The 15115-nt window shown below is 36.7% G+C and overlaps 2 protein-coding genes across 2 annotated transcripts in view; both read left to right on the plus strand.

Annotated features, from left to right (window-relative positions):
* LOC114069651 (sodium channel protein type 3 subunit alpha-like) overlaps window positions 1-15115 on the plus strand; it is a 34202-nt gene that overhangs the window by 12947 nt on the left and 6140 nt on the right. Inside the window, exons 9-24 of the mRNA XM_027906591.1 lie at window positions 553-770; window positions 1348-1539; window positions 3006-3108; window positions 3319-3327; window positions 4037-4266; window positions 4388-4540; window positions 5594-5947; window positions 6694-7146; window positions 10034-10148; window positions 10785-10939; window positions 11379-11568; window positions 12085-12093; window positions 12441-12538; window positions 12646-12900; window positions 13831-13884; window positions 14825-14966. Of these exons, the coding sequence (XP_027762392.1) occupies window positions 553-770; window positions 1348-1539; window positions 3006-3108; window positions 3319-3327; window positions 4037-4266; window positions 4388-4540; window positions 5594-5947; window positions 6694-7146; window positions 10034-10148; window positions 10785-10939; window positions 11379-11568; window positions 12085-12093; window positions 12441-12538; window positions 12646-12900; window positions 13831-13884; window positions 14825-14966 (2730 nt within the window). The remainder of the gene's footprint in view (window positions 1-552; window positions 771-1347; window positions 1540-3005; window positions 3109-3318; window positions 3328-4036; window positions 4267-4387; window positions 4541-5593; window positions 5948-6693; window positions 7147-10033; window positions 10149-10784; window positions 10940-11378; window positions 11569-12084; window positions 12094-12440; window positions 12539-12645; window positions 12901-13830; window positions 13885-14824; window positions 14967-15115) is intronic.
* The window catches only part of LOC114069652 (sodium channel protein type 11 subunit alpha-like), a 53559-nt gene that overhangs the window by 12027 nt on the left and 26417 nt on the right, over window positions 1-15115 (plus strand). The window lies entirely within an intron of this gene.

Genomic DNA, 15115 nt, shown 5'->3' on the forward strand with positions numbered 1-15115 from the left:
CTTTATGTCCACTAGAAAAATCTGTACTTTTTTAACTGACACCACATTTCCTTCAAAATCCATGTAAATATTAAGGAAGTAGGTTCAAGTGACTAAGTTGTAACACCTTCTGCAAGGGACATCGAATGGGAACAATCCTGCTGTGAATGCCCAGAGTTCTGTAGGAGGACACACTGGGGTCAGTGGTTAAGAGTGAAATATCAGTATGGAACCTCCAAAGGATTGGGACATACAGCAGAACCAGCCAGTGAGCTCACTGCTGCTGCAGGGAGTGGGAGGGTTTGTTGCCTTCTCCATTCCCCTTCCTTTTAAGTCCTGACTCCTCACCGAAACTTTTGGCTTAACTTTTTATTTTCCAATCAACTGGTACTAAAAAGGCGGAGAGAACTCTTGACTTGGTGTATTTCTAGACCCTCTGTATAACTTGGACCAGAGGCTGATCCTACTGTTTTTTAATGAAAATAGTGCAGTATGTTAAGCCTTTGTATTGAATAGGAAAATGAATTGTTTAAAGTTAGTTTGAAATTGCATTGACAATAGTAGTTTGTTAAGAATATATCACAACATTTACCTTTTCCTCACAGATTATCCGTACATCTGGAGTGTCCAGCTTTTTTTTTTTTATGGCAGTCATCTTTTTCTGCTCATTTTATCTCTTCAATCTGATCTTGGCTGTGGTAACAATGGCATATGAAGAGCAAAACAGAGCTGAAAGAGAGGCCAAGAGAAAACTACTTCAGGATGCTCAACAAATTAGAGAGAAAGAACAGGTTTGTAAATTATTACATAATAAAATATTCTTTAGCAACTATCCAATTTCATCATTAAGGTTTAAGGCACCACCATTTTACCAAGTTCCTCCTCCACAGTTGTTGACAGGTCTGTAATGTTTCCCTGCCTGACATTCCAGCTTGCCAAGATTTACTTAGGCTCTTCTTCCTTCTGTTTTCCTTTTGACAGGATTAGTATTTAAGAAAAGGATTTAGACTGAGCCTTTAGTGTTGTGTTGTCTTTGGACTCAAGGTCCTTTTCAAAGCAAGAAAAGGGAAGGAAAAGGATACACCATAATATTCTGTAATTCAGAGACAAAACATCTCAACTGACAAGGGCAAACTTTAATTTCAGGCACTGACAAGTAACCCTGTTTTGTCTTTCAGTATTTTGAATAGCGTTTTGTACTCCTGTCTTTTTATAACCGTTTAATATTGGAAAGCTAGCAATTGTTACTGCAAAGCATTCAGACAACATAGTAATTTAATGAGTGAAAATAAATTGAAAATTATCCTAGTCTGTGTGTTGGCATTTGCCTTGTGTTCATAGACAGACCTTTGGCCTTTTCTCTTACAGGAGCTGGCTGCAGGAGAAAGCAGTAAGGTCTTGCAGGTTGGATCTGAAATGCCACTTGCTGACTTGAAAAATTCAAAAGGAAGAGAGAGTAATAAGGAAACACCTATTTTAGGACAAAATGCAATTTCCATTGACCAGAAGAAAAAGGAGGAAATATTTCATTCACAGCCTGGTCACAGCCACAGGGAGCTTGTAAGTATTTGAAATAGAAGATATATTCATTAGACTTAGGTGTGATAGGACAATTCAGCGTGCAGAAAAGATTTCCCCTCTTCTTAATTTTTTTTTTTTCTTCTCCTCCTTGTATTCATTGTAATATCTTGTTTTTTAAAGAAATCTGAAAATTATATTTTGGGATGTCAGTAGTACATATTAGTATTTCATATTAAAATAATTTCACGTTAAAACAAAGAAACAAAACAAACAAAAGAAAGCCTACAGCATGATCAAAGCAGTGTGAGATGCTCTGATGTAGAGTTCTTTCATTAGTCAAAAAAATATAAACTGCAACAAAGGTGGCAATCACTGATGGTTTTTCAACTGAGGACTCACAATGTACTCTGTACTTTCATCATAAAAGAGGCTAAAGATGTGAGGTTAAAGAGAAAAAAACCTATCAGGTAGAAACATTTTGGTAGGACTTAATCAGTTTATAAAAACTTGAATAGATTACTCCTCTAGTACGTATCCTTATTTTGAATCCCAGTTTCTCAGAGGACTTCTCATCCCCAGTTATTTCCCTCAGTTAAAGACAGATGAGCAGCAGTAATGAGGTCAGTGTCAATTCATTTGATGTGTCCATTCTATGACAGTTCTATCAGCTAAATTTTGGTTATTTTTTTCATTAAAATATCAAGATGGCAAAAAAAAAAAAAAAGATTATTAAGCCCCTGAGTCCAAGGATATCAGTTTCATTCCCCTGAAAAACAGTTTTCTAGAATAAGTAAATAAAAAGCATCATATCATAAAGTTTGAAGTAATGTTATGATAGATCCTTACTTCTGTACCCTTCCCACAAAAAGAAAATGAAGCGAATTAAGTTGTGCTGAGAGGGAATACCGAGGTACTGGGCGCTGTGATGTGGTCAGTCAGTCCACTCCCAGTCTGTCAAGGTTCCCTCTCAACTGGTAGGTCTAATTATATCCTTCCTGATACCAGAATCTTTGGTTAGAGCCTGGTGCTAGTAAAAACCAAGGTTGTGGGTTCAATCCCTGCGTGGGCCATTCAATGAAGAGCTGGAGTTGGATGATCCTCGTGGGTCCCTTCCAACTCAGGGTTTTCTGTGAAATTGCAGTAAAATTCTTTCTTATTTTCTCTGTCTCAGTCTCACATATTCTTTGCAGCCTGTGTTATGTGACTGTCTACTTAATCTTGAGAAAGTGTGTGTGTTAATGTGTCATGATCTGAATATTTAATAATAATTCAGTGTATCCCATAAGATACAAGTATTGGCCTGTCTGTCCTTGAGCTCTCATCAGGAGCACTGAGCTGAGCATTCTGTGGCTTCTAAAGAAAACAAAAGTAGTGCCATTCCTAGTTTTGGGCAGTTCAATATTAGTAGAGATCTAGATAGGCCTGGTAGTGCTGGAAAAATAATAATTTTTATTATTGTCAGTTTTTCCAATTCCCTTGGTATACTATTGTCTTTCTAACCAAAGAGGCAGGTCCTGCTGTCTCGTGATGTGTCAGTGGACTCTATTAATGATCCTTCACGAAGACAGAGGTTAATGAGTGCAGCTGCTATTCTTACAGATCTTTCAGGTAAGTCATTTTTCCTATGGGATTGTGTAATGTGACCTGAGAGATCAAACTGTCTCAAACACTCAGCATTATTCTAAAAGCCACGAGGGGAAATTATGCACCAAATGTAAATTTCAGTAACATAAATATTCTCATATCTCATGTAATTGTGTCTGTAACTCGCAATAACCAAGGGCAAATCATGCCTTACCAACTTGGTTGAAAGAAGAGAACTTCAAAGTGTGTGTAAGCAGAAATTTTGCCCATTTTCAGAGGAACAGGTGGTGCAGTCTCTGATCTGATGATGTCTGACCTTGCTTTGAGAAGGGGATTGCACTACAGATCTGCTGAGCTCTCTTCCAACCTCACTTATAACCCTGTCCTCAGCTGTGGACACCCGTGGCTGTGCAGATTCAACTCACAGGAAACAGGTTGCCATTTTCCCTGAAACAGTGATTTTTCTCCTTGATGCAGATCCTTTATCATCCTTTAATAGTGTATTCATAGAATCATGGAAGGGTTTGTGTTGCAAAGGACCTTAAAGATCATCTCTTTCTTACCCCCTGCCATGGGCAGGGACACCTTCCACTGGACCAGGTTGCTCAGAGTCCCATCCAACCTGGCCTTGAACACTCCCAGGGGCAACCACAGCTTCTCTGGGCAACCTGTGCCAGGGCCTCACCAGCCTCACAGGAAAGAATAATAAACAGATGAAGAGGTGGGTAATATCCTCTGTTTCTGTCATGTTGAGATTTGTTGATTCTGACCTGCAATAGCCTGTGATTAATTTGTGTAGTAGGAGTGAAACAACTTTTTTCAGTGATGCCATTCTGCTCACATGAGACTGATGTTTCTTTTCAATCTTTTCTCTGACTGATTGTTTTTCTCTTCCCACTATGATATTCCACATAGGATTATTCATATTTCACTTTGCCTCTTTCTCTGCTAGGGTCAAAAGAGAAACGTCTTGCATTGTGGAAACGTTTTGTAAAAAAGTGCTTAATTTGGAATTGTTGTCCATTCTGGAGAGCAGTCAAAAAGAAGATGAAATTGGTGATTTTGTATCCATTTTTTGATCTCTTTATCATGTTTTGCATTATCTTGAATACCTTATTTATGGCTATGGAGCACCCTGACATGCCAGCATATACCATACCACTGATTACTATAAGTGACGATGTAAGTGAGGTCTACATTAGTGTAAATATGGAGTTATGACCCTGTATTTATGCTGGAACAGTCTCATAAGGAGACAGACTTCTTCAGTGACCTTTTCTGAATTTCTTTTTCGTCCTTCCAGGTCTTCACCCTGATTTTTGCACTAGAAATGATCTTGAAAATCATTGCTCTAGATCCCTACTACTATTTTCAGAACAAGTGGAATGTTTTTGATAGCTTCGTTGTTTTGATTGGCCTACTGACCATTGGATCCAGTTTTGTACCTTTCCGGCTGGTAATGATTTCTTTATTATTTTTTAAAAGCACATGTATTGTATAGATTTGTAAAAGATTACAGGAAAATACCTTCTCATTATTTTACTGATAAATCTGTCAAATCAGTTCTCTTTGCTTGTAAATAGTAATTAAAGATGAACATTTCACTGAATAGATAGTAAAGGTTTCTTAACAGATTTTACTTTTGAGCTGAGGTTTGTAAAATAAGCGACACCTCAGACCTACAATCAGGAGGAGATATTACCTGAGTATTTCCTGAGCTTAAGGATAGCAAAGGTTCCTTCACAGCTTTTCCCTTTGAGCTGAGATTTGTGAAATAACAGAGATTTTCTCAGGGTTTAGTCTTGGCCTTGAGGGCTCTTCAGTGCTTTCCTCCATTCTAGGGAAAAAGAGGAATCATTCTGAGGTGTCTGTTTATAACGTTACTTTTGTATTTATGTCCTGACCACACATTTTAAATGCTAAATTTACTAATTACTTCAAAATGCTTCTTAGCATTTCATTCCTCAAGCCTAAAAATGCAATTGAATTCTGTTTCCCCTTGTGTATCATGACTGAGAGTTTTTCACAGCCCTAAATGCCAATTTGACTAACTACCTCCATTTTACTCATGGGGGTACATAGGGTAGGTCCCACTTGGCTTTTCAGATCCCATTTTAAGTCTGTTGGGTGAGAAGTATAAAAAAATATTTGTCTTACTGCATTTGATCAAAACTCAGTAATTTCATAACCTTTTCCAAGTACCCATGACCTACTTCATTATATTCCTGATCTTTTTCTTGCTCTTAACATTATTTGAATGGCACTTTCTCATATCTAACTTAGTGCAAACAATTTGAATCCTTTTTTGATAGTTCATGCTCTCATTAATATTAACTGTCAGAACTCAAGCATGGCACTTTTACAACAAAACAATTAAAAGCCTTTCTTTTTGGGAAAAAAAAATACTGCAATAAAGGCAGCATGATAAATGCAGCATCTGGTTTTTATGTGGGCTGTGATTTCTAGGCTGTGCTTGACCTTTCCTTTTTTCTCTTGTGTTTATTTACAGATCAGAATATTCAAATTGGCAAAGTACTGGCCAGCCTTGAATACTCTTATGAAAATAATTCTGAACTCATTTGGTGCTCTGAGTAACCTCACTCTGGTTTTGGCTATCACCGTATTTATTTTTGCTGTAGTAGGAATGCAGCTTCTGGGCAGTGATTATGAAAACAAAATCCATAAAATAAGCACCAGTAAAACCTTACGCTGGCATATGATGGATTTCAGTCATTCAGTCCTGACTATATTCCGAATATTATGTGGAGAATGGATTGAAATGATGTGGGAATGTATGGAAGTGGCTGGAAAAGAGGAATGTATTACCATTTTCTTGCTAGTCCTGGTGATAGGAAACCTGGTGGTGAGTTTTAAGCTGATTCCAAGTCCCTACTGAATGCACCCAGTTACACTGGCAACTGATTTTTTCAGAGGAAAACTTTATCATTTCAAGAGTATTCGCAAAATTCTCCTCTTATCTGGATGTTATTTGACATGTTTGTCCTTTTTTTTTTTTTTTACTTTTCCCTGACTTTCTCACACAAGAGGTAGAAGCAATACAAAATTATTCCCTCTACCCAGAGAATACAAGTGCAGTGCTTCTGATAATGTGATGTCTGATGTAAGCATCTTTTGTGTTGATAGGATCCAGTAACCAAACTGTTCAGTGCTTTTAATGCTTATCAACTTGTCCTTGTATTATCAAGAGTTTACCATACCCAGATTTTCTGGTTTCTATGACATATAGTGGATCTAATGTAAATGTACTGGAAGACAAAATCTTTTTCATCTGCTTGGTTTGTTGCTCTACACCAGAACCTTTCTGATGGTGATGTTATTCAAATGTGTCTTTGCTGGTTTTCAACATTTCTATCTCCTCATACATTATGGACATCACAGCAGGTGAAAATATATTTGATATACCCAAACCCTCATTCCTTCCTTTTTCTCCTGCCATTCCTTCCAGAAGGGGCCATATTGTACTATGACAATATTGCAGTATAATAGTAAATAATTTCATGGCAAAGGTTGATGAAAGCAAGACTGAGGGTTTCTGAAGTGTCTTTTCTGTTAGCAGTAGTGCCTCTAACTTACTTTAACTATTTTAAGGTGCTCAACTTGTTCATTGCCTTGCTGCTGAGTTCCTTCAATACTGACGCCTCAGGGGGACAAGAGGAACCTGGAGAAGGGAATAAATGTCAGATTGCCCTTGCACGGATTTACAAGGGCCTGAAGTCTGTGAAAGACAGAATTCTGGATCCTTGTGGCAAAAAAATGAAAGGAAGCCTCAAAAAGACAGACAAAAAGCAGACTTTAGTAGAAATTTCTGGCACAAACCTAGAGGATAATAATTATGCCATGACACATGTCAGAAAATATATAGACAACAATGGCTTTGACACAGAGTTTCACCATAATGAAGAGAATTCCTCGATATCATGGAAATATGAAGACATTTCCAGCAGTCACAGTATCTGTGTTCCCATTGCAGCAGCAGAGAGTTACAGTGACCAAAGTGATGATGAGCACATTGTATTCACAGAAACAGAACAGAGAAAGCAGGTAAGAACTATTCATATTTAAAACAAATACTGTAACTTACATCTGTAATTGCCATCTCAAAGGCTCAACAGTAAATGGTATCCCTTCTGTCATTTATGCCATTTTACTTTCTTTGTTCTTCTATTGCAAGGACTACCAAATAGTCTTCATTTTCCAAAGGGGTTTTGAATATCCACTTTGTCACCATTCTCTTCAAGGAGAGCCATAATTCTGCTTTGGTCTGTTTTGTTTCCATCTCTTGCTGTCAACTGATAAATGAAGTTTTGACCAAGACGGACATTCCTTCTTTTTGTCTCCTTTATCTTAAACGTTTTGGCAGGCAGGCCTCTGCTGCTGCTTATATGTCACTTCTCAGCTGCCATTTCCTATGGGTTTGGTCATATTAGGAAGCAATGCCAGTGGAATGTCTTTGGACAAGTTCTCAAAGAAGCAAAAATAGCTGATCACCTTAGAATCATCTGTGGCCATTTCCAATATTCCAGAAGCATTTGATGACAAAACCTTGTTCTCTGCTGTAGTGGACTCTGACCTTTCCTGGAATTTGTGAAGACAAAAGGATTGAGAACTGTCTGGGATCACTTAGGTCTTCTGCCTGTAACTGGAAGCATGAGGCTGTTGGGGTCCAGCTGCAAAGGTTAATTGGAGGCAGAAATCCATCCATGGGCTAAATTTATTTCTTGGGGAATGATACATTTCCCCAGCAAAACCTCAGGAGCACAGTATTTGAAACTGAGGAAGAAACCATTCTATTACAAGCATTTTGAGGGTATCATTTAATTATCTATAAAAGATAAACATACTTGTGTAAGGTTCTCTGCCCGTGACAGAGGGGTTGGAACTAGTTTATTTTTAAGGTCCCTTTCAACCCAAACTATTCTGTGATTCTAAATTTTGTGGATTTTTAGATTTTGTAAAAGAATTCTGACTGTTAAGAATGACTGTCAGGAAGGTTTCCATTATTTTCTGTAGGGAGCCACGTCAAGAAATAGAGAACAGCGGTGGAGTTCAGGCAGCTTCAGTCAGATTTCTGGGACTCCTGAAACAATACATGTTTTTACAGTAACACATGAAAAGCAAGAGCAAAAAGAGGTAATTCTAACTTTTATGATCTTGTGGAATGTGCTAGAGATTCAGACTGTCACAGCTGTTTTTCAATTCAGCAATGACAGGACAGGCTGGGATTTTCTGAAGAGTTGCAAGTATAATCCCTGTGCAGGTGGCACATCTCTGTAGAGGCAGTAATAGCATGGAGGTTTGTCTCTCATCAATAACCATGGTTAATGGTGTAATTCATGTATTATTTTGTACAAAAGAGGTAAAAAGAAATTAACCAGGAAACACACTTTCTTTAAGCATGTCTGAGAGATGCTATTCGTTTCTATGGATAATTCTGTTTGCTGTCATTCTTGAATGCAAAAATGTGCTCTCTCGAAATGGTTCCCTAAACAACCATGCTTCTTCTAGTATAGAAACCCAGCTCATTCTAATATTCTAATACAGTACAGTTCCATATCAAAAAAAGGTGGAGAATCATGACTTGCCCCCAGTGATCCAGAAAATTCAATGGAAGTTCAGCATCTTTCTGAATTATTACCTCCAGAAGTCTAACCCCATTAGCATTTCTGGTTCTAGGCACAGTTGCCAGACTTTTTGTTTGTTATACATTTTTGAAATATATTTATATTTAAAAATAATATTGAAAACATTACAGTGCCCATTAATTTAAATAATTGCATTTTTGTATATGGTGAAGATTCCATAACTCCTTAGATTAGAGTAGAGCATCATGGCTGTTGTGGAAGAGGAAATTCTCCCTTCTTCTGGCTTCCCATTCTTATATATGTCCTCATGCCTTCCCTTTCCGTGATATACAGGGCACTTACACATTATGGCTGATAGATTTCTTTTTTTTTTTTTTTTCCTTATACTTGATTTCCTTATTGTCTTCAGTTTTCTAAGTTTGTAGGTTACCTACCAGTAATTACAGTTCTTTGTGATCTGTAGATCTGTGATGGGTTGACTGTGGCCAGATATCAGGTACCTAATAAAGCAGGTCTCTCACTCTCCCTCTGCAACTGGACAAAGGAAAGCGAAAAAAAAAAGACAGCTAAGGATTCATGAGTTGAGATAAGAGCTGGGAGAGATCATTTGCTGATTACCTTCAGAGGCAAAACAGACTCAAAGTGGGGATAGTACTTAAATTTATTGCTAACGCTCATTCACTCCACTCTTCCCTAGCTGGAATTCCTTCTGCTCAACATTCTCAAATATGTTATCACAGAGGGGTCACTGTCACCCCTAACTGGCTTGGCCTTGGCCAGCGGCAGGAGTCCATCCTGGAGCCAGCTGGCATTGGCTCCAAGAGACAGAGGAAGCTTCTGGCAGGTTTAAAAAAAAACACCCCTGTAGCCCCCCTTGCCACACCTCCCAGGTACCAAAACCCAGCAGCAGAAACCCATTGCAGGACCATACATACATTTCTATCCTGTCAGGCCTTCCCATCTTCAAGCTTTTTGAGATGTGGTTTGTACCTCTGAAAATGAAAAGAGAATCGAATTGGCCTAAAGAAGTCAGACTTCTCTCCCAAGTTGTAGCATAAGAAAGTCGTTTTGTCCCTGCATATCCTGTTTAGATGAGTAGAAGAAACCAAGAAACTTCTTAACTTAAACCCGTGGGCATTGACTTAAAAGTGGGCATTGACTTTTTCTGTCCTATTATTTGTAGTAGTTTTAAGTTGATAGTTCAGAAGCAATAAGGTAATTTATAGACTACAGAATTCTTTTGGGGAGGGGGTTTGGGTATGATAAATTTCATCTATATTAGGCTTGTTAACCTTATTAATGAAAAGCAAAAAAATTCTCCTCTTTTTTTTTTTTCTCCCATGCAGAAATTTGATGCTGCCTGTAACTTTTCTGAAGCCAGCACTGTGGATCCAGCTGTTGGTCTGGAGATGTTTTCCCAGACTAAAAACTCACACCTGCCTAAGGACTGTTTTGGAGAAAGTAAGAATCTTTTCTGTATTATGCTAACACCAGATGAACCAGTGTTGAAAAATATCCACTTGGAACATGTCCAAATTAGCAGAATCTGTTTTCCTGCTCATCCCAGTGTTGACATTTACCTTTGATTACCTGAACTTCTCCTCAGACTCCGTTGACTCTCATGGTTCAATCCTGCTGCCTTTACAGATTCCTGAAGAGTGTTTCTGGTGGAAAGCAGTGAACAGGGAGTGTAGTTGTAATGTCTCTGCAGTGCAACAAAGTGAAATGATCACTAAAAATAAGAATTAACTAATGTAATACCTCTTTTCAAAACAAAAAGAAGAAGTGCAGATAATAAACGTATATGAAAGTAAAGGTGTGGGTTTCTTTTGGTACCCATAAGCCTTTCTGCAGAAAGACAAAAAAAGCAACACTCTTTTTTTCCATGTATGAGTTGCTCTATTAAAAGAGATCATGGCATACAAGTTTTTTCTTTTCTTTAGTTTGAGATAATTTTAACCACAGCATCACCTCATAAGTAAAACAGCACATTCTTTCTCTAGTCTGTAGAAACTCTCTTTAAGATGTCTTATACTTTCTTGATTTCATGTCTCAGCATTTTCCATGGAACCAATAGACTGTTCTTTCTCTTTTCAGAGTGTGGTAAATGTTTCCCATGTTGTGTAGTGGATATCACTAAGTTTCCAGGCAGAACTTGGTGGAACTTCAGGAAAACCTGCTACAGAATTGTTAATCACAGCAGATTTGAATATTTTATGATTTTTATGATAGTATTGAGCAGCGCAGCACTGGTAAATTGCATTTATTTTCTTAAAGTTTGAATTGATTGTTGTCAGGAAAGAAAAATAATAGTATTTAATTGTTTTTATACTCTGACATTTCTTCCTGCAAGGAAGAATCCCTAAACTTTATAAGGCTTTCTCCCACTTGTATAGTTTTATATATATATGGATTTAAATATATAGAATTGTAGTTTTTCAGGGAACATAGTTCTTCATACACTTATGTGTTAGTTACAAGGCTAAACCTGGGGTTTAGAAGACAGTCTAAAATTTCTTAGCACTTTTTTACTTTTAAGTATAAAACAAAGTGGTGGTTGCCCATAATTTAATATGAAATGGTTGTAATCAGACAAAGTATAATAAGACAAACTGTATAGTCTTATGCAGTTTAAAAATAATTTTCCATACAGCTACTGACCTGCTTTATAACTGAATTCTGAAATTTCAGGCATTTGAAGATATTTACCTGCACAAGAGAGATACACTGAAAATGATCCTAGATTATGCTGACAAAATATTTATCTACATCTTTTTGATGGAGATGCTTCTGAAATGGGTAGCTTATGGATTGCACAGTTACTTCACAAATTGCTGGTGTTTGCTTGACTTTGTCATTGTATGTGTAAGTATTATATTCAGCTGGTCATACATTTTGATTTTTGACATTTTCTATCTGCCTAACTACATGTGAATTCTTATTATGAGTAACTGCAGGTGGGAAAGACAGCTTCCAAAAGCTGAAAAACCTGGAATCCAAAGAGACCTTAGGACAAATTTAAATAGAAATTTTTGGTAGTAATCAGAAGTTGTTGAAGAAACTTTTATTAGATATCACCTTTTATGGCTATTTATAAAGAACATGTAGCATAACTTTAGCAATTTTGGTTTTCTAATCTTAATAGCAATGCTGTCCAAATCAGAGGAAAGGTATGAAAAGATCCAGTGGTTGGACAACAGTGCAAGAATTTCAACTAGGAGAGAAGAGACAAATCATGAACAGTCAAAAAATTCCCTAATTACTAAAAATTTTTTCTAACATTTTAATTTATTTTTTTTCTCTTAGAAAAATTTAAAATATTGGATAAATTTTTTAAAAATAATTTTTGTTTCCACATCACCATCTTTGGTGATGAAAACCCTTTCTGGTTTGGCAGTGTATCAGAGTACCATAATTAGCAACTTGGTTATCATATTAGCTATCAAAAAAATTGTATGAACTGGATTTGAAAAAGAAAAAAACAAAACAGGAAAAAAACCATTTTTAATTAGAATGAAGGAAACCCAATTTGTTTTCATATATTAGAAACTAATGAAGTAAAATTATATTACAGTAACTTGGAATGTGCATTTTCTTAATTTGACTTGATGGTCAAAGATATTATAACATTCAGGTAATAATTGTTTGCTAACACAAACAAGGGAAATTTTGTTTACTATTTAATAACCCCAGCTCCAATTCTATGAACACAGCTGTCATTTGTTTCCTGGGGACTGAATCCTGATTCCAAAGGTGTATCACCTTGTTCCTCCAGGAGTGGCCTGAAATCTCTCAGGACTCTTAGGGCATTGAGGCCTCTACGAGCTTTGTCAAGATTTGAAGGGATAAAGGTAAAGATATTGGGGGTTGGTGTGAATATTTTGTAATGGCTGCATTTGAAGATTTTTAAGAAAATGACAACATAAAATGCATTATTATTTTCATTCATTTCCTTCAGGTTGTTGTCAATGCACTCCTCGGAGCTATCCCCTCAATCCTCAATGTTTTGCTCGTCTGTGTTGTCTTTTGGCTCCTATTTAACATTCTAGGAGTAAAATGGTTTGGGAGAAGATTTGCAAAATGCATACTCCAAGAAGGAGATATCAGTCTCATTAATAACGAAACTGATTGTATTACCTATGGTGGAAATTGGACAAATTATCCTGTAAACTTTGATAATGTTGGGATAGGATACTTGGCTCTGCTCCAAGTGGTAAGTTCTATTAAAAAGATTACCAGTTTTGGTTTCTTCAAGGAAATGGGTTGAGCAGCCCAGCCATGGGACACCACTATGCCTCTGTTTATCCCATGGGAACTGGGGATTTTTTTTAACTTCTATATGTATTTTCCTTATCTGTGACCTGCTCAGTTCCTCCTAAAGAACATGTGCAACCTTGTGTTAAAATCAAGATCTCTGTTTCATGGCTTTTCAGTTTTGTTTTCATTTTGATTAACACACTAAGCCTGAAATAGTCTGCAGGTTACTGAATTAAAACTATTCTTATTTTGTCTAGTTCAGAGTGGATGAGAAAGAAAATCAGGGCACAGTTCATTTAAATTTTCTTTTCCTGTGGAAGTTATGAAGGATTGGAATACTAATTTACTGAGCTCCCTAACACCCCAAGAAAGGAGAGAAAGGCAATTATTAGATTGGCTGTTATCCCTGTATCTTTTTTTCAAGGAGTTCTATGTCCTGGATCCTCCAAAGTGTTTTATCATTCTGCAGAGTTGCTAAAAATTGCAGGAAAGAATTGTCTGCTGTGAGCTAAGAAATTGTTTTTATCCTTTCATATTATATTTGCAAGCTAAGCTGAAAGTTTTACCAATTTTATTTTTTTTTTACAAAACACTCTTAATTTAACAAGAATTTAAGACACTTTTCACAAGCATCATGATTTTGTTATTGTTGTTATTTTTAGGAAATATTTTTGTTTGTTTCTTTGTTTGTTTTTGTTTAATTTTCAGCAAGTTCTTTTTTTTTTGTCTTTACTAAACTCCAGTGATACCTCCAAGCAGATCTTTAGAAATTATACACATTTTTTATAGCACACTTCTCATTTTCCACAGCTATCAACACATTTATATTAGCTATACCTGTTTTTATTTTCATAGCTGTAACAAACTTAATAATGCATTTTTTCAGGCAACTTTTAAAGGTTGGATGGAGATTATGTATGCAGCAGTGGATTCACGTGGGGTATGTCACTACAATGAGGTTTTAGTTCTTTTCCCTTTTCTTCTTCCCTTTTCCATCCATGCAATTACTTTTTCATCTTTATTTGCAACATCAAAGCAAAAATCCAAGTGGTTGAATGCATCAAACTGCACGGTGAAACAATAATCCTTGGAGTAACAAAAATCTGGAAATTAGACAAAAGAAACAAGTCAAAGCAGAGTGACACCACACAAAAGCCTGCTATGTCAGGAATGCAGAGGGGAAGGTGTTGCAAGCTTTGTGCAAATCTCTTTTGGAAACAGAATACAGAAGGTCTTGAAGGGACTGTGCAAATTTTCTTCCTTTTCAAACGCGTACAGGAGAACTGAAACAGCATGCAGCTAGAGCAGTTATTTCAGGAGTTTCTCTTCCCTATGCTTGACATCCTCCCTATTTCCTCCCTATTTGCATGTGTTGTTCCTCACTCTCTTACCGGGACAGTGTATTTTAACTTCTCTATATTTACCTGAATTTACATTTTTCTCACTCATTCAGTCTGTGTGCTCTTGACTGTAGTGAAATAGCTGCTGATTAACAGGGTTGTTCCTTGTAGGGCTGATCTGAGTGAGCTGGGGCTTTAGAATTGCCTCTTGTCTGGGATAGCATTCCAGAGGATGGCAGTTCAACACTATGTTGAGCTTGAGCTGATCCCTTCTGATTGGAACTGGTTATTTATTACTTAAAAATTTGCTAAAGCTGGATTTGTCTCTATAGCTCTGTTTGTCATAATCTTTACAATCAGTAGCAAGATAGACCAAGACAGTGGTTCTACTTGTACATCCAGATAAAGATTTAAATGGGTGGAAATAATTTATCTTTAATGACAACAAAAAGATCCGTTATTATAAATTGGAAATGGTAAAGCTGTGATCATCTCATTTTTACCAATATTATTTTTCTGGTTTGACTGTTTTTTTAACAGATCTATGAACAGCCACAGTTTGAAGCACGCTTACACATGTATATATACTTTGTGGTTTTCGTTATTTTTGGATCTTTCTTCATGCTGAACCTTTTTGTTGGAGTGGTTATCAACAATTTTAACCAACAAAGGAAAAAGATAAGTACTACTGGAGCTAACTCAGGGTCTCCTGTAATCCCAGTTTAAGTGAATGGTGGTTTGACATGTAGATGTCTAACATTTTGAAATAATTGTTTAACTGGATAAATTTAAAGTAATAACATTTTAAACCGAGTTTTGGAAAGAAGAATT

This window comes from Empidonax traillii, unplaced genomic scaffold (genome assembly GCF_003031625.1).
Source record: "Empidonax traillii isolate 1590-97213 ecotype Southwest subspecies unplaced genomic scaffold, ASM303162v1 scaffold1325:size547790, whole genome shotgun sequence".
In the NCBI taxonomy this organism is placed as follows: Eukaryota; Metazoa; Chordata; class Aves; order Passeriformes; family Tyrannidae; genus Empidonax; species Empidonax traillii.